Consider the following 20,254-nt stretch of genomic DNA (forward strand, 5'->3'; position numbering starts at 1 on the left):
CCTGCTGTTCTTTGAATGTTAGCATTCCCCCAACAAATAACTGGGGCCTATCTCATCTCATCCAATAGATATCACCTCTGACAATGTAGCACTCCCTCAGTATGCACTGACGTATTAGCCTAGATTATATGCTCAATAATCTGATAACACCCACCTTTACAGAAACACCTATGAATATTAGCTGTTTGGACAAAGCACCAGAGATCTACAGGCATGAAAGTCCATTCCATAGCTCCTTGCCTTTCATAATCTTTGGGATATCCCTACATTGATCATAAGGCATGGAATAGTGTGAAAGCCATTTGATACATCAAGTGCATTTGGTATACCCTTCCCTAGCCTTGGGGTACTGTCCAATTATTGCAGTTCCCACTCTCTCAGATTAGCAAACAGCATAGATGAAGGATCAAACTTATTTTACCTTATCTAAATTTAATCATAATCTTGTACCTGTCTGTCAAATCTCTCCTCCTCCTTGGAATTATTCTGATTATTTCCACTGCACCCTCTCAAGGACCTTCACATTCTTCCTAAAATGATGTGACCAAAAATGGGTGTAATACTGTAGTTGTGGCCTAACCAAAGATTTATAAAAGGTTCAGTATAACCTCCCTGCTTTTGTACTTAAAATCTCTATTTATGAAACCCAAGAGTCCTTAAGTTTTGCTAACTAATCTCTCAGTTTGTCCTGCCACTTTCAAAGATGAGTCCTCAGGTCCTTTTGTTCCTGCACACATTTTAAACTATGCCTTTAAGTCTATATTTCCTCTCCCTATCCCTTTTGCCAAAATGCATCACCTCACATTTCCCTATTTAAATTCCATCTGCCCTTGGATGTCCATTTTGAAGCCTTTCTATATACTGCAGTTGATTGGTATCTCCATTCCTCCAAGCTTGGTTACATTGGCAAATTTTGAAATGTTACTCTATGTATAAATGACTTGGACATTGGAATATATCAAAAAACACAGTGGTCCTTGCACTGATCCTTGGGAAACATCATTTCCAAAGGCATTTGATAAAACAGGCTTGTGAGCAAAGTTAGAGCTCGTGGAATAAAATGGACAGTAGCAACATGGAAAGGAAATTGGCTGAGTGACAGGTAACAGAGTCGTGGTTAATGGATGTTTTTTGGGCTGGAGGAAGGCTTTATAGTGAAGTTCTCCAGGGGTCAATGTTAGGAACCCTGCTCTTCCTGATATGGCCAGCTCAGACATGATGGGCTGAATGCCTCCTCCTGTTCTGTAACCATTCTGTGACTCACTGTTTACCATCCTGCAGTCTGAAAAAGAACCATTTACCATGACTCACTTTTCTGTCCCTAAGACAGATTTTATACAAGTTGACACTGACCCTCCTATTCGTGAGTTTCAGTTTTGTTAACTAGCCTTGTATGTGGTACTTTGTCAAACGCTTTCTTAAAATCCACAAAGACAACATCCACTGCATTTTCTTCATTAACTTTCTCTTGTCACTTCATCAAATTTAGTCAGCACGATCTGTCTTTTATAAAGCTGTCCTGATTCTCAATTAACTCAAACCTCTCCAAGTGCCTTTTCTTCCCTGATTATTGCTTCTAAAATCTGACTGGCTTGTAGTTACTAGGAAGGTCCTTGCAACCTTTCTTGAATAATGGTGCCACATTTGTTACTCTCCAAACCTTCTTGCACCTCCCTTGTATCTATGGAAGATTCGAAGTTTTTTTAATATTCTTTTTCATGGCATGTGGGTGTTGCTAGCTAGGCCAGCATTTTTATTGACTATCCATAATTGCCGTTAAGAAGGTGGTGGTGTTGAGCTGCTGCCTTGCAGTCCATGTGGTGTAGAACACCAACAGTCTTGTTAAGAAGGGAGTTCAAGGATTTTGACCAAGTGACGGTGAAGGAACGGCAATATAGTTCCAAGTCAGGATGGTGTGTGGTTTTGAGGGAAGCTTGCAAGTGGTGGTGTTCCCACCACCCTTGTCCTTCTAGGCCGTAGAGGTCGTGGGTTTAGAAGGTGCTGTCAAAGGAGCCTTGGCGAGTTGCTGCAGTGCACCTTGTAAATGGTACACACTGCTGCCACTGTGTGTGTGTTGTGGCAGGAGTGGATGTTGGAGGTGGTGGATGGGGTGCCAATTAAGCAGGTTGCTTTGTCCTGGATGGTGTCAAGCTTCTTGAGTGTTGATGGAGCTGCACTCATCCAGGCAAGTGGAGAGTATTCTGTCACGCTACTGATTTGTAGATGGTGGACAGGGTTTGAGGAGTCAGGAAGTGAGTTACTTGCTGCAGGATACCTAGTCTCTGACCTGCTCTTGTAGCCACTGTATTTATATGGCTGTTCCAGTTCAGTTTCTGGTCAATGGTAAACTGCAGAATGTTGATAGTGGGTGATTCAACGATGGTAATGCCATTGAATATTAAGAGAGATGGCTGGATTCTCTCTTGTTGGACATGATCATTGCATGGCACTGTGTGTCGCAAATATCACTTGCCTTTTATCAGCCCAAATTGAGGATTTGTGAACGGTGCTGAACATTGTGCAATCATTAGCGAACATTCACACTTCTGACTTTATGAGGGAAGGAAGGTCATTGATGAAGCAGCTGAAGATGGTTAGGCCTAGGACACTACCCTGAGGAACTCCTGCAGTGATGTCCTGGATTATGGTAAGCCTTCCATTCTCTCCACCCCTTACCAATTCCCTTACCAAGCTGGGGTGCAAACCATCCACTCTTAAGCAAAGCCCAGCCTATCCAGTACAAAGTACTCAAGTATTCTAGCCTTGCCGAGCATAAATTGCCCTCTTTGTCTCTAATAGACCTACCCCACCTCTTACTACCCAGTTACTGTTTGCGTGCTGGCAAAAGATTTTTGTTCTTTTTTTTAGTTAATTGTCATTCTATCCTTCTGGTCTCTCTTTACCATCTTATTTTCTTCAATTCCTCTCTCAATCTTTTGATTTGACCTAGGCCTTGAATAAATCTAAGATGCATCAATCATCCTCTTTTTGCTTTTTTCATCATAATCTCTCCCTTGTTATCTAAGGAGTTCTGTCTTTGGTTTCTCCACCTTTTGCTCTTGTTGGAATATACCAAGCCTGTTCCTGAAATATCTGCTCCTTAAAGGTCACCCATTGTTCTGTTACAGCTTTTCATGTCAGTCTTTCTTTGGCTCCATTGTACCCTGGTTAGACCTCTTCTCATCCCATTGAAGTTAGCCCTCTTCGAATTCTGAAATTCTACTTTAGATTGTTGCATGCTCTTCTCATTAATCGAAACCTTATGATACAATGATCATTCTTACTCAAGTGTTCCCCCCAAGACACTTGGTCTATTCGGTCATCTCATTCCCCAGCACCTGATCCAGCAATGCCTCCTTTCTAGTTGGACTGAGACCACATTGATCAAAGAAGCTCTGCTGAATATACTTCAGAAGTTCTTCCTTATCCTTTACTCTTTTGAGGATTTTTATGGTGAGACAAACAGCATAAGTAGTGGAAGTTAATGTCAAATGATTTATAATAATTTCATCTGAGGACTTCAACAATGCACCCTGTAGAGAAGTAGGCAATCACTGACAGCAACTTATGGATTTTCCTATTGAACTGTGCATGTGCGCACTCAAGAAGTTAGTTTCACAGTCATGACGACAAATTCTGACAGTTTCCTGTCATTGCAACCAGAAAATCCTGCCACTGTTTTAAAATGCACTGACTGTTGTGTTTATCAACATCTTGCATATGGTAAGATCCCACAAGCAGCCACAAAATGATAAGTTCTTGGTTTTTTGTTGATGGATGAATAAGGGCGGAAAACTGACCATGACACAGAGCTCCCTGCTCTTCTTTGGTTATGACTCTCGGATCTTTATTGTTCCCCTAGACCACCTGAACCACCTAATTGGGTCTCAGCTTTAAGCCTGCAAAGATGCACCAGTGCCTAAGTACAGCATTGAAGGATCAGATTAATATATGTATATAAGCTCTAGTATGGGGCTTGAACCCATCACCACCTGAGCCTTAAAACAAAAATGGTACCACTCAACCAAATAGGGGAAGTAGAAAGGAATGTTTAATTGCAAATTGAGGAACAGAATTGGGACTAAAGTACGTTATATTAAAGTTTTGCAGTTGAGCAGCAAGTTGAAGAAAGCTGAAATCTCACAAATGAACTTGATCCAGCCCTGAGGGATTTGCTTTCAACTCCCTGCCATATTACAGTAGCTCTGATAGCCACTTAGCTTTCACAAATATTAAGTTGAAGAAAAATAGAATTGCACCTTTCCTGTATATAGAACAAAAGTTAAGATTGTTTAACCATCTTTGTGGCATTCAGGCATTCCCAAATTTGCATTCTATTAATGAAAGAGGGATTTCACCATTTTTTTGCTAATCACCCTGACACTTGGAGAATTATGTTTTAGCTGACGGGCAATATGATCGGCGCAGGCTTGGAGGGCTGAAGGGCCTGTTCCTGTGCTGTACTTTTCTTTGTTCTTTGTATTTTCTTTCTTATGATTAGAGGTTACACAAAGGCACAGTCTACTGCAAGCCATTACTAAATGAATAATGTTTTTAAATATATGTTTTGCTATTCATAAAGCAAAAGCTTTTGTTAAATTTTAGTCAGTGGGTTACACTGTTTGGTGATCAGTAGCAAAGGGGTAGAAACATAGGATTATCACTAGATACATGAATAGGGATAAAAACAAAAAGCTACTGCGGATACATGAATAGGGAGGTTAGGATTGGATTTTTGCAAAATGTTATTAGGAACACTTTCCAATCAATGGTCATTGAAGCCTAGTCAATCAGAACAATTAAGAATTAGACGAACATGTGAAGATATTACATAATATGAGGAAAGACCAGGGAAATGGAATTGCAGTAGATAGTTCTGGTGGAGGCACAGACTCGATGGGCTGAATGGCTGCTTTCTGTACTAAAACACCACCTCCTGAGAGTTTTCAGCTACAAGCTGATATAATTTTAGACTCGTGCATGAAGAGACATATGCATGATACTGGCATTGCTGTCAGAAAGATTGGCTGAATGTTTGATTAAATTGTGAATTTTGTGTGCCTACCTGACCGTGTCAATTAGTTTTCTTTCAACTATTCCGTAATTGACAACAGTAAATGTTGAAATCAAGGCTGGAATTCAACATGTACTGCACCATGCTATGCAATAGAATGAAATTTTAGACTGCCTACATTTAAAATACATAGGGGATTATTCAGTTCTCTATCTATTGCAGAATTACAACTTGTGAATAGAGCAAACTGCACAAAATCTCTGCGATGAATAATCTCCATGCTTAAACTGTCCCCAGCCACCTTACCAAGTATTCATTTAATACATTTTATAACACTAATTTTTTATCAGTACCCATAAGAATTAGCTTACACATGGAGTATTCAATTAAGTAACACATTGTGGTAACACATTATGCTGTGCTCTGGGTCTCTAATGATCTGTTGTACAGCAACATTTTGTTATTAATGAATCCTAAGTTTTGTTTTCTAACTCAAGTTTTCTTGTCTTAAAACAAAGAACAAAGAAAAGTACAGCACAGGAAGAGGCCCTTCGGCCCTCCAAGCCTGCGCCGATCATATTGCCTGTCAAACTAAAACATTTTGCACTTCCAGGGTCCGTATCCCTCTATTCCCATCCTATTCATGTATTTGTCAAGCTGCCTCTTAAACACCACTATCGTACCTGCTTCCACCACCACCTCTGGCAGCGAATTCCAGACACTCACTACCCTCTGCATAAAAAAAACTTGCCCTGCACATCTCCTCTATAGTTTTCTCCTCTCACCTTAAATCTATGTCCCCTAGTAATTGACTCTTACACCCTGGGAAAAAGCTTCTGACCGTCTACTCTGTCCATGCCACTCATAATTTTGTAAACTTCTATCAAGTCGCCCCTCAATCTCCGTCGCTCTAGTGAGAACAATCCGAATTTCTCCAACCTCTCCTCATAGCTAATAACCTCCAGACCAGGCAGCATCCTTGGTAAACCTCCTCTGCACCCTCTCCAACGCCTCCATATTCTTCTGGTAATGTGGCGACCAGAATTGCACACAATATTCCAAGTGTGGCCTAACCAAGGTTCTATACAGCTGCAGCATGACTTCCCAGCTTTTATACTCAATACCCCTGCCGATGTAGGCAAGCATGCCATATGCCTTCCTGACTACCTTATCCACCTGCATTGCCACTTTCAGTGACCTGTGGACCTGTACATCCAGATTCCTCTCCCCGTCAATGCACTTAAGGGTTCTGCCATTTACTGTATAATTCCTACCTGTATTAGACCTTCCAAAATGCATTACCTCGCATTTGTCCATATGAAACTCCATCTGCCTTTTCTCTGCCCAAGTCTCCAACCGATCTATATCCCTTTGTACCCTTTGACAATCCTTTTCATTATCTGCAACTCCTCCAACCTTAGTGTTGTCTGCAAACTTACTAATTAGCCCAGTTACATTTTCCTCCAAATCATTTACGTATACTACATACAGCAAAGGTCCCAGCACTGATCCCTGTGGAACACCACTAGTCACAGCTCTCCATTCAGAAAAGCACCCTTCCACTACTACCCTCTGTCTTCTATGACCAAGCCAATTCTGTATCCATCTTGCCAGATCACTTCTGATCCCGTGCAACTTTACCTTCTGTACCAGTCTGCCATGAGGGACCTTGTTAAAGGCCTTACTGAAATCCATGTATATAACATCCACTGCCCTTCCATCGTCGATCATCTTTGTCACCTCCTTGAAAAATTCTATCAAGTTAGTGAGGCACGACCTCCCCTTCACAAAACCATGCTGCCTCTCACTAATACGCCCATTTGCTTCCAAATGGTAGTAAATCCTGTCACGAAGAATCTTCTCCAATAATTTCCCTACCATCGACGTAAGGCTCACCGGCCTGTAATTTTCTGGATTATCCCTGCTACCCTTCTTAAACAATGGAACAACACTGGCCATTCTCCAGTCCTCTGGGACCTCACCCGTAGCCAGTGAGAATACAAAGATTTCTGTCAAGGCTCCAGCAATCTCCTCCCTTGCCTCCCTCAGTACTCTGGGGTAGATCCCATCTGGCCCTGGGGACTTATCCACCTTAATATTCTTCAAGACGCCTAACACCTCCTCTTTTTTGATCTCAACATGATCCAGGCTATCTACACACTCTCTTCCCTAGACAAATCGACCGCTAAGTCCTACTCTTTGGTGAATACTGATTAGAAGTACTCATTTAGTATCTCTCCTATTTCTTCTGGCTCCACACACAGATTCCCACCTCTGTCCCTGAGTGGGCCTACCCTTTCGCTGGCTACCCTCTTCTGAAGGTGCTTGACTTGACTTGTACAATGGTAGGATTCAGGGGGACCAGCAACGCTCTGGTCCTCAAGGTCCTGATAAGGAAATGGTGGGTCATCTAGAACAACTACAATACTTGTACTGATGGTTCCCCACAAAGGTATTAGAAATAATTTGCATTTTTATACTACCTTTCACAGCTTCAGGATGTTGCAGTGTGCTTCATGGCCAATGAAATCTTCTTGAAGTAGTCATTGTTGTTTTGTAGGTGAACATGGCAGCCAATTTATACATAGCAGAAACCCTGCAGCAGAAAATCTGTTGAATGACCAAATAATCTGCTTTTGGTGTTGTTGCTTGAACTAAAAATGTTTGACAGGACACCAGAAGAATCCCCTGCACTTGGTATATTGGCATGGGATCTTATTGCCCATTTGGGAGAACAGACATGGCTTTGTTTTTACATCTCATTTCAAAACTAGTAGCTCTGATATTAACAAAGTAGATTATGTGCTGATTTTTCTAGAGTGGAACTTGATCCCACAACCTTCAGACTCTGAGGTAAAACTAAGTGATGATGAGGAACTCCAGGATTTTGGCCCAGTGACAGTAGAGGAATGGCAGGAAATTCAGAATGGCTTGTGACATGGAGGAGAAGTCTAAGATGGTATGACCACAATCTTGCTACAGTCATCCTTGGTTTTAGGGGTGGCACCAAGCTGACACTGCCCTATCTACATCCACTTCAAATCATCACTAGACCACAGACTTCATGTTTGATTTGTGTATTGTTTCCTCCCTGTCCTCTTTTTGCAACTGAGATGTCTCCTAATCTCTGATTGTGGCTGTGGTCCTCATCTTCTCTCAATATTTTGCCCTTCTGGTTGTCTATAACTTCCTGCAGTGCAATTATGCTACCACTAGCACTCTCTATTTCTCCAATTCTGGCCTCTTGTGTGTTCCCTTTTTGCCCCACAATTAGCAGCTGTGTCCTCGGGTACCTAGAATTCATGCTTTGCAATTATTTCTGTAAGCCTCTCCACCTCTTCCACTAAGACTCTCTAAAACCCAAATTCCTTGATCAAGCTTGGCATTTATTTTAATCTGATTGCACCTCTGTGAAGCTCCTTAATACAAAAATGTTTAAAGGGCTATGTAAAAACAAGTTGTTATAGAGATCAGGAAAATGGGAGGTGTTGTCAAAGTAAACTTGGAGAGTTGCTAAATTGCATCCAATAGTTTCATTGTCAAGGGAGTTGTGAATTGACGTGAGCACTGGAACGATCAGTGGTGGCTCTATTTCTGAAGTTATGGCGGAAGAAAGGTTTTAGGTGCAACTACAGATTGGGCTGAGAACTGCCCTCGAGGTCAGGAGCTGAGTGATCCTGGCGGGACCTAAACTGAGCGCAAGTGAAAAGGTTATTGCTGAGCAAGTGCTGCTTGATAGTACTGTTGATGACCCCTTCCATTACATTCCTGATGATTGAGTGTAAACTGATGGGAAGGTAATTGGCTGGGTTGGATTTGTCCTGCTTTTTGTGGACGGGACATGCCTGGGCAATTTTCTAAATAGCCGAGTAGACGCCAGTTTTGTAGCTGAAACTGAAACAGCTTGGCTAGGGGCACGGCAAGTTCAGGAGCACAAGTCTTAGGTACTATTGCTGGAATATTGTCAGGGGCCATAACCTTTGTAGTATCCAGTGCTTTCAGCCATTTCTTGATATTGTGTTGAATGATTCGAATTGGCTAAAAGTACTTTAATGAACAATTTGTTTTCTGTACCTGTCAAGGGTTCTTAATAATCATTATTAATAATTATATTTTCTTGAAGCTGGAATTTCAATTTTATTAGGACTGAGTGTTTTGAATTTGAGACTTTCCTGAAGAAGTAAATATTTAAATTTGTTGTTCTGACTTGTTTTGTAGGCTTTGTTCATGTACAAAAGGTCAGTTGTGATAAGGCTGTTAATGCTGCTCTGTGTCTTGTGGTCTAAGTTAACGTATGTATAAAAAAAATTGCATGCTTTGTCTAATTTGCTCACAGGATGAGTGTTCCTGGCAAGGCCAGCATTTATTGCCCAGTACTAATCCTTCTTGAGAAGGTGATGGTGAACTGCCACTTTGAGCCATTGCAGCCCATATGGTTTAGATATACCCACAGTGCTGTTAGGAAGGAAGTTCCAAGATTTTGACCCAGCGATGATAAAGGAACAGTGATTATAGGTCCAAGCCAGAATGGTGTATGGCTTGGTGGGGAACTTGCAGGTGGTGATGTTCCCAGATGTCTGCTGCCCTTGTCCTTCTAGGTTGTAGAGGCCACAGTTTTGGAAGGTGCCTTGATAGGCTTGGCGAGACATTGCATAAAGTAAGAATGGCATTAGAGATGCATGTGTCGTGTGTAAAATCCATGTTAATTAGAAACACATTTTTCTTCCTTCCTAATTCTTAATCACAGTTATGGCTTAAATTCCAAATGGCCTCATTTAAACTTTTAGAGAAAATATTGTTTTCTGCACCTTTTAAAATCATGAGGATTTTGGTCACATTTTGGATATTCATACTAATTTCAGTATTGAGTGGACAACCAGTGATTTTTTGCAGAGCCCCTCATGTCACTGCGGGCCATATGGCAATATGGAGTGAACTTAGACAACCTCTAATAATACAGATGCGGTTGTAAAGTTGCAGTTAAAAACCTTGGGCAGAATTTTGCCCTCGGTTGGTGGGTGGGCCCCACCGGCTCGGCGGTGGGCAGGCAGCCAAACTCCGCTGCCAAAACGGGCCCCGCCGCCATTTTGAGTGGGCGGGCCATTAAGGCCTGCCCGACAGGAAGTGCTATGCGCTTCCTGTGCGGGGGGGTGGAGGGATTCCCCATCTGTCAAAGTGCGCTCTTTCATGCATGCGCGCGAAAGAGCGCACTGCTCCCTGAGACTAAGTGCTGTCTCAGGGAGATTATTGACAGTCTAAGAAACTTTAAAAATAGAAAAATTAAAAAATTATTAACATGTCCCCCTCATGTGACAATGTCACACGAGATGGGACATGTTAATAAATATCACATGAAATTTATTAAAATTTTTAAAAACAGACATGAAACCTCATCCCGCTGGTGGATGAGGTTTCATGTATTATCAGAAGCCCGCTGGGGCTCCTGGCCTGCCCGCCAGCCTTAAGGTTGGATGGGCAGGTCTTTAATTATCTTAATTACCCTGTCAATGGCCAATTGAGGCCATTGACAGGTCGGCAGGCGAACAGCTGATTTCGCTGTCCGCCTGCCTTCCTAAAAATTTTAATGGACCGGGATGACGTCGGGGGTTCCTCCCAACATCATCCCGCATCATTTTCCCTTTGGCGAGCGGGCCCCGCCCCCAAATCGCCAACAGGAAAATTCTGGCCCTTGTCCCTGAATCAGTATTCTGACATGATACGGCCATCAGTTTGAGCTAGATTTGAATTCTGATTTCGAAGGCAAAAGACCGATCCTTGCATGCATTAAAAGATGATATATTGTGGCATGGATGGATAAATGGGATACACATTGGGAAGTAAATTTTTTTACCTAACGTAATTTTGTCCTTTGGGTTGAAATCTTTGACTATATATAAATAGAGTAATATTTTGTGAAACACTTGTATGAGGTACCTAGACATAACCAAGCTCATTGTATGTGGCACTATATAGAAAAGAAAATTAAAAGGATTTAATACCCATTGAGAATAAATTGACCATACAGAAAGCAATTCACAAATTGATATCAAACTTTCAAATGCATCACCAAATTAAATGATGGTGCTTAACTTTGTTTAATGTTAATCATTAAGGTAAATTAAAATTGTAAAAAGTGTAATTGGGTTATTGCTGCGGAAAGAAAAAATAACCTCTATCCTGTACAAATCAATGCTGAATTAAGGGTTAAACAAGTCAAATTTGAACCTAGATCAGTACATAATGCAGATCCTAGGTATCATTTTATTTATATGATGCGTGTGTGAAAATAACATCCTGTCAAATTCTAGTTTTCACTAGAGATATTGTTACCCTTGTGGCTTTTCTTGCTGGTATGGTGGCTCCTTTTGTGTGTGAGGCCCTAATGCTTAACTCTGCTGTGATTCCTGGCCTTTGTGATCCGTACTCTTTTTTTCCCCTATGAAAGCAAAATACAATGGATGCCAGAAGTCTGGATTATATAAACTGAAAGTGCTGGAAATACTCAGCACATCAAGCAGCGTCTGCAGGGAGATCCACAGATGTTGCCAGGCCTCCTGAGTATTTCCCACTTAACCATGCCTTTCTCAGGGAGCTTTCCTTTCAGTGACCCTTATTTGTAAAGACAATATCAAGGCTGAATCTTTCAAGGTAGATTAACACTGAGTGCACATATTCATTGCTGCACAGATATGTAAATTTCTCAATGTCAAATGTCACATATATGTTGTAAAGTAGCTAGAGTTGTATTTTCTCTTATAAAGAAACAGATATAGTTTGCATGTACTTGCATGCCATTATCACTAAGCAATACTGAAGAGCAACCAGCACATTAGTGTGGCAATGTCTACAAGTTGTAACACCCTCTACACCTAACGAGCCATTTATCTCTCCCTCCTGCGCACCACCCCCTGCTCCCACACCCCTCCTCTCCCCCCACCCCCAAGCTAATGGAAACTGGTTTGCAAAAGGGAGGAGAATTTACCCTTAGAAATAGGCTCAAGAGAAGAACTAATTTACTTTTATGGAGAGACGGTGGCATAGTGGTAATGTCACTGGACTAGTAAACCAGAGGTCCGGTCTAATGTTCTGAGGACAAGGGTTCAAATCCCACCACAGCAGCTGGTGGAATTGAAAAGCTAGTCTCAGTAATGATGACCATGAAAACATTGTCGATTGTTGTAAAAATACATCTCGATCACTAACGTCCTTTAGGGAAGGAAATCTGCTGTCCTTATCTGGTCTGGACTATGTGTGACTCTAGACCCTCAGCACTGTGGTTGACTCTTAACTGCCCTCTGAAACGATGTGGCAAGCCACTCAGTTCAAAGGCAGTTAAGGATGGGCAGCAAATGCTGGCCTTACCAGCGACATCCACCTCCAATGAAAGAATAAATTTTTAAAAAGACTGGAAGGGAATTGAGCGATGAGTTATGGCTGAATATAGGTTTGCGACCTATCGAAAAGGATCAGGTAAATTAAGTTGTTACTTTTTCAAATATTTCTTCCTTTTGAAATAATTAAAATCTAGATTGACATTGTCCCTCAACACTTTCACATTTGCCCTCTTATTACCCTGATGGCGGTGGAGTAAGCTGTGTTTATTTTAAAGCATTTTAATTTAGCTTTTTTCTTTACAGCTGTTTTGGGAGAAACGACTACAAGGTTTGAGTGCCTGTGACATAGCTGAGCAGATCATTAAATCGATGGAACTTCCCAAAGGATTGCAAGGTATGTTCCACTGATGTGGTAATCAAATAATGGGATAAAGGAATGCAAGTAAACTGTTTGTCCAAGTATTGCTTATTACTTCCATGCATAGTTTCAAATCTTGGCCACACTATCTGGTTTTTAATGGATTCTTACCAACCTTTACAAACTCTTGGCTGCTATACACTCCTAATTGTGTCCAATGCAGATTTGCTCTTAAAATTGAAATATGGCAATATACTTGCAAATGCCTATAAATCTTGATTTGAGACTTCAATAAGTTGAGCTCCTTAAATTCTAAACAAATATCTAAGGGAATTTTTCTTGGACCTTGGATTTGTGGAATTGAACTGAAGTGGAAGCAATTTTCTGCTTAGTTACCTGTAAATTGCTTTTTTTCCCTGCATCTTCTGAAAGTAGTTAATCTGAGCATATGTTTCTAGAAGTGCAGACAACTTGGGCGAGCTTAGATAGTGAGCGTTGGTAGGCAGTAACACCTGGAAACATCGCAGGCAAACCTAATCCCTGCTCAAGAGTCAGAAATTGCTTGTGGGAGTGGTTTATATGCCCCCCTAACAGTGGTATACCATTGGACAGAACATTAAGCAAGAAATCATTGGCACTTATACCAAAGGCAATGTAATAATTGTGGTGTACTTCATGTAGTCTGGACCAATCAAATTGGCAAAGGAACAAGAAAATGGCAGAGACAATGAACACCTATCGTCAAAGTAGATGCAAATTACATACCAGGAATAGTGGGTAACCAAGGGGTTAGTGAGAGTGAGGATCTTAAGGTGATTGATATCAGCAGAGAAGTAGCACTGGAGAAACTTTAGGGACTAAATCTGTCAAATCCCCAGGACCTGATGGCCTCCATCCTAGGATTCTATAAGCGTTGCTGCAGAGAAAGTAGATGCACTGGTTATGATTTTCCAAAATTCCCTGAATTCTGGAATGTTTCCAGTGTAATGGAAGTTGGCAATTGTAGCACTACTTTCAAGAAAGGAGGGAAAGAGAAAACAGGGAACTACAGTGCAGCTAGCCTGATAACAGTCATTGAAAAAATGTTGGAATCAATTATTAAGGAAGTTTTAACAGTGCACTTAGAAAAGCACAGTATGATCAGGCAAAGTCAACATGGAATTGTGTTTGACAAATGTATTAGTGTCTTTTTGAGGTAGAGTAGATAAAGGGGAGCCAGTAGATGTATTATATTTGGATTTCCAAAAGGCATTTAATAAGGTGCCGTACTTAAAGGTCAGTACACAAGACAAGGACCCATGGAGTTGGAGTAATATATTAGCATGGAGAGGGGATTGGTTTACCGACAGGAAGCAAAGAGTAGGGATAAATGGAGTATTTTCAAGTTGGTAGGCTGTAACTAGTGGAGTGCCATAGATCAATGCTGGGGCCTTGGCTATTTACAAACTATGTTAATGTGCTGAAGAGATAGAGAGTAATGTATCTAAATTTGCTGATGCTACAGAGCTAGGTGGGAATATAAGCTGTGAAGAGAGCACAAAGAGGCTGTAAAGAGATATAGATAGGTTAAGTGAGTGGACAACATAATGGCAGATGGAGTATAATGTGGGGAAGTGTGAGGTTATTCAATTTGGTAGTAAGAATAGAAAAACAGAATATTTTTAAAAACTTCTAAATCTTGGTGTTCAGAAGGACTTTGTGTACTTATCTAAGGAACGCAAAAGTTAGTATGCAGGTACAGCAAACAATTAGAAAGGCAAATGTCATTTTGGCCTTCATTGCATGGGAATTGGAGTGCAAGAACAAAAAGTCTTGCTACAATTGTGCAGGACTTTTGTGAGGTCACACCTGGGGTACTGTGTGTAGTTTTGGTGTCCATATTTAAAGATGGATATAGTTGTCTTGGAGGCGATACAGTGAAGGTTCACCAGATTGATGCCTGGAATCATGAGGTTTTCCTATGACGAGAGGCTGAGTAAGTTGGGTCTATATTCTCTATGGTTTAGAAGAATGAAATGTAATCTCATTGAAATATACAAGATTCTTAAAGGGCTTGACAGGATAATTACTGAGAGGTTGTTTCTGCTGGCTGGGGAATCTAGAACATGGGGGCACAGTCTCAAGATCAGGGCAAGGTCATTTATTACTAAGATGAGAAATGTCTTCACTCAAAGGGTTGTGAATCTTTGGAATTCTTTACCCCATAGGGTTACGGATGTTCCATTGTGAATCTATTTTTGGTCTCGGGGAATTAAGGGATGTGGAGCACAGGTGGGCAAGAAGAGTTGAGGCCAAAGATCGGCCATGATCTTATTGAATGATGGAGCAGGCTTGAGAGGCCATGTGGTCTACTCCTGTTCCTATTTCTTGTGTTCTTGCTACCATCTCCATTCATAAGATCAGTCAAATGAGATCAGTCAGGCCATTGTATTTTGGGAGGCTTTACAGTCACCCCTCTTCACCACTCCATGCCCCAACCACCCCCCACAAATACATACAACTCATGTGAACACTCCATTAACTATTTTATACATGTAAGCGCCACTTACTCCATGTTCCAACAGTATTGTACTGTTGGAAGAAATTTCAGCTTGCCACATGACTAACATTGTATGACGAGACGAGTTAATGGAAAAATTGGAAAGATTCCTTTGTGCTAGGTAGGATGAATAACTTTAAAAACATAAGCTAAAACTAAATAAACACAAAGGCAAATAGAATGAATGAATGTAATTTTCCAAAACACTTGCCGACAGCCATTTCTACCGTAGTAGTAAAACCATCTTCCAGGGAAACTATGATTATATTAATGTCAGATACTAATATGTACATGAAAGCAACTTGGCTGTCATAGCATCTATGTTACTGGAGGCGGTGGCATAGTGGTATTGTCACTGGACTAATATTCCAGAGACCCAGGGTAATGCTCTGGGGACCCAGGTTCAAATCCCACGGCAAATGGTGAAATTTGAATTCAATAAAAATCTGGAATTAACTATTGTCGATTGTTGTAAAAACCCATCTGCTTCAATAATGTCCTTTAGGGAAGGAAATCTGCTGTCCTTAACTAGTCTGGCCTACACGTGACTCCAGACCCACAGCAATGTGGCTGACTCTTTAAAAAAAAAATGCCCTCTGAACAAGGGCAATTAGGGATGAGGGCAATAAATGCCTAGTCAGCGATGCCCACATCCCACAAACGAATAAAAAAAAGAATAAAATGACTTGTATAGTTATGAAAACAGTAATATCCATCTCTTTTTTTTCTAAAGGCATTGGTCCTGGTAACACAAATGAGGCACTATTGTCTACAATAGCGAGTGCTTTGCATACCAGTTCTGGACCAATTACAGGGCAATTGTCTGCAGCTGTAGAGAAGAACCCAGCAGTTTGGCTCAACACTTATCAGCCACTCTGCAGAGCATTTGTCGTTACAGATAAAGATATCAGGTAAGGCTCAAAACTTTAAGACTTCTTTTAAACATCAAAAAAGATGCATTTTCAACATGTGCCATTTTAGTTTGACAGTTTCACCAGGTAAGAATATAAACAAAATTTAGTCACACCATGTTTAAACGTAATGGGGAACAAATGTTCTATAATACTATACTATTACTTCAATCCAGTTATCTCCCTCACCACCTCCCCCGCCCCCACCACATTGTGAAAACAGTGAATTATCTTGCCATATGGTTCAACATGGACCTCCTACCCTCTGATACCTGATATCTGGCTGTTCTCACATCCTTCACCTTGCATATTGCTAGGATGTTCAATAGTCAATGATATCATGACCAACTAATCTTTTCTTTTCAGAACTTCAGTTGTTATAAAAGCAGTCCATTATAAGTTTAGCTATAGTTGCTGTTTCACCTGAGTAATTGGTATTAGAATGCAGCTGATAAAGTAGTGCTTCAGTTCCTTGACCTTGTATGTGATTGACTATTACCTAGGCTGACTACACGTAAAGGTTCTAACAGCACAGATGGCACCCAGAGTACTGAGTGCCTCCTGGTGCACTGTGATACAACATACAGCCAGTCATCTTTTATTTGAGCACTTGATGGCCACAGCACTAAAAAAGTTTGCAGAGCAGACATGGGGGCCTGAATGGCCTACTGCTACTCCTAATTCATATATTATTATAGCAGTATATACTCCTCCTTGATAATGACATTTGCTTATAGAGACTATAATAATAAAAATAAATTAAATGTTCATGTAGCACTTAACTCCCTCAAGAGACTCAAAAAGAACATTTCCCTCAAGAACACTATATTTTTCTACAGTTTCTAATTGTGCCATCTTTGAATAGAAATTTTTTGGCCATTGTGTAATGATCGGTAGTAATATTTTGTATACTTCCAGAAGGTATCCTGCTTTCTGATTAGCTTTCCAGAATATGTCTGAAAATAATTCGAAATTTGACTTAACTTCTGTGCAGTCCGACATCATTGTCATTATCGAGGAACAAACTTCAAAATAAAAGCTCTTATTCACACATATGGGGCAGAATTTTCTGCTCGGTGTGTGGGCGTGTGCCTGGAATGCTCAAGCGTGAAATAGCACATGATTACGCCGGACGAACGTCCCGACGTCATTGCGCACTCACAGGATATTTCGGTTGGCAGGCGCATGCGAGATTCGGCAGTGTGCCCACCGACAATTAAGAGGCCTATTAAGGCACCAATTAACAGGGATTTTTCACTGTCCGTCCGACCTTACGGTTGACGGGTGGGCGAATCAGCCAGGCAGCCTTTGCATTTTTCAGGAAACCTCATCCACGGGCGGGATGAGGTGTCTGTAATTAAATTTTTTTAAATCTATGCACAGAATTTTTGACACATCCACGCACAGGTGACTCATTCTGATGCGTGGGCATTTTTTCCGAATTTTAAATTCTGTCCTTATTGATTTTAAATTCGTCAGCTCCTTGAGGCAGCTCTCTGCCTTCAGGGAGCTTTCCTTCTGCGCTACCCCACGCCCGCACTTCAGCTCTCGCCCTCTTCCTGCCCCCACCCCAGCAGCGCTGAGCCTTTCAGCGCACCTTTCATGTTGGCTGGCCAGTAATTGGCCAGCCAGCGTGAAATCGCGGTTAGGGGCTGATCTGAAAATTCTACCCATGAGGTTAAATTTCATCCTGCCCATTTCACTGGTCTGCCTCTCCTCCTGAAGCCTGCAACTACCTTCCTCACTGTCCACTCCATTTCCAAGTTTGTGTTATCTGCATCTTAAAATAATGCGCAGTATTGCTCAAGTCCACAACGCATTAATATATATCAAAAGAGTAGTGGTCCCAAAGCTGACTCTTGGAGGATTCCAGTATATATTTCTCTCAAGTGTGAAAAAATAACTGTTCACTCTTGCACTCTGCTTTCTGCGTTTTAGCATATTTCACATCCAGGCTGTCACTGCACTTTTAATCCCATCGACAACTATCTAACCTATTCTTAAATGTTGACATGGCTTCTGCTTCAGTGACTATTACTGCTCTTTGTCCTAAATCTCTCTCATCTGATATTCTGTCCGTGTCCTCTTATTCTGGACCTTTCAACGAAAGGAAACAGGACAGTTTTTAACTTTCAAATGCATGATGGGCTTTCGAGTGGGAGGAAGTTAATCTAGTTAATCTGAAAACTCCTGTAAAATTACAGGGCAATAAAGCCACTATATGTCATCTATAAACAAAATGCATTGGTAGTAATTGATTTAATCTCAAATTAAAGTCACTTTCATATATGTAGTGGAAGCTTTTCTATAATAGTCCTTGCTTAAAGTGGAGATGTGTGCATATGTGTGGAGAATTCAGTTGATTTTGTTACCGGTTCATGTTTCTTTCATAAGGAATGGGAAAAATGCCTGTGGTATTCATTTTTGTTCTCGAAGCTTAATCCAGTACAGCTCTGTCCACACAAGGACCATTTGGGAAAACGGGGGAAAGAAAAACTTGCAAGAAAGGACTTGAGGCTTAAAAACGAATTATGTCTTTCAACTTTTGACCACATGTTCTAAGCTGATACATGAGCTTGTTGTTTATCATGACACACATCAGCACTATCAGTTTGTAAGGTTTATACATTTATACATAAGGTTTTTGTATGATCCAAGTCATCTGGACAGTGATGTTGAATAAATTGATGTATACATTTTTAAATGCATGACAATATGCATGGACGCTGTAAAACAAAAGATAGTGTTTCAGTATTAAAATAGTGCAATAATGGAGCTGTATGTTTAGATTGCACACAGCTCTCCAGTTTTCTCACTGGCTAAAGAGATGCTTTGGAAAATATATTTAAAAACGTGATGCAAAGAAGGTAATGAGTGAAGAATGGGGAGCGAAGGAATTCAAAATCAGTAACGCCACTTAGTTCTCAGTATCTGAGCAATCCTGTATTCTGCAGCCAAAAAGCTTCTGCAGTGTGGCATGAGGATCAGTCAGAAGTGGAGATGACTCGAACTTGAGCTATATCTGTGACCAATTTACCCCGCCCACTCGCATTTTCCTGTCCATACACGAAAATCTGGCCCATGTTTGTCATCCTCCCCGAATCATGCTTGATTGGCACCCCATCCACCACCTTCAGCATCAACTCTTTCCACCACTGACCCACAGTGGCAGCCATGTGTACCATCTACAAGATGCATTGCAACAACTCACCAAGGCTCCTTCCAAACCAGTACCTCTACCACATAGAAGGACAATCCTGACTTAGAACTAGATCATCTTTCCTTCACTATCGCTGCGTCAAAATCCTGGAACTCCCTTCCTAACAGCACGGTGAGTGTACCTACACCACATGGAATGCAGCGGTTCAAGAAGGCAGTTCACCACCACCTTCTCAAGGGCAGTGAGGGATAGGCAATAAATACTGGCCTAGCCAGCAATGTCTACATGCTGTGAATGAATTAAAAAGTTAGAGAATTTTCAGTGCTGGAGAAATTTATTGGCAGTAATTGACTTTAGTTACGGTACTTAAAACGGTACTTAGTTTTGAAATGACAAGACCTAAATTTCTGTGGCAAGCTTAGTTCATTTCTATCAAACAAAAAAAGCAACTTTACACTATTCAATGCATTGTAATAGTGAGGCAGTGAAATGCCATTTTTGTGGAGCTAATGATGAAATAGCACAACTCAGACAGAAACTTTTGGAAAACCACGTTTAACCGTGCATCTGCCTCTTCTCTGAAGTTTTATGCCCTTTGCACATGAATAACAGAGGGCACCATTAGCTTCACCATTATTTAGAAAGCAAATTCTTCCCCAGTTAGGTATAATGTTAAAGTAAGGTTGATGGAACTTAAGTCTGCATGTTTTGATACTGTACATCTCAGTTGCTTGATACTGATACTGGAATTGAAAGGAGCACGGAGCATTGAGCAGAGAAAACATAATTTGTTGAAAGCTGTAATGTTATGGAACCTCTGATTTTGAAGTTGTAAACTTTGTTACAGGTGAGGCTGCTGATTTTCAATCTTGCTGTCTTTGTGATAACTTCTCAGACTAATTATGCTTTTAAACCCTATTTAAAGACATAATGTAAGA

At 40.9% G+C, this 20,254-nt stretch overlaps 1 protein-coding gene across 1 annotated transcript in view; it reads left to right on the forward strand.

Annotated features, from left to right (window-relative positions):
* Nucleotides 1–20,254, forward strand: part of mbd2 (methyl-CpG binding domain protein 2) — a 133,460-nt gene that overhangs the window by 84,531 nt on the left and 28,675 nt on the right. Inside the window, exons 4-5 of the mRNA XM_078552398.1 lie at nucleotides 12,652–12,742; nucleotides 15,979–16,156. Of these exons, the coding sequence (XP_078408524.1) occupies nucleotides 12,652–12,742; nucleotides 15,979–16,156 (269 nt within the window). The remainder of the gene's footprint in view (nucleotides 1–12,651; nucleotides 12,743–15,978; nucleotides 16,157–20,254) is intronic.

Source organism: Cetorhinus maximus, chromosome 1 (assembly GCF_964194155.1).
Source record: "Cetorhinus maximus chromosome 1, sCetMax3.hap1.1, whole genome shotgun sequence".
In the NCBI taxonomy this organism is placed as follows: domain Eukaryota; kingdom Metazoa; phylum Chordata; class Chondrichthyes; order Lamniformes; family Cetorhinidae; genus Cetorhinus; species Cetorhinus maximus.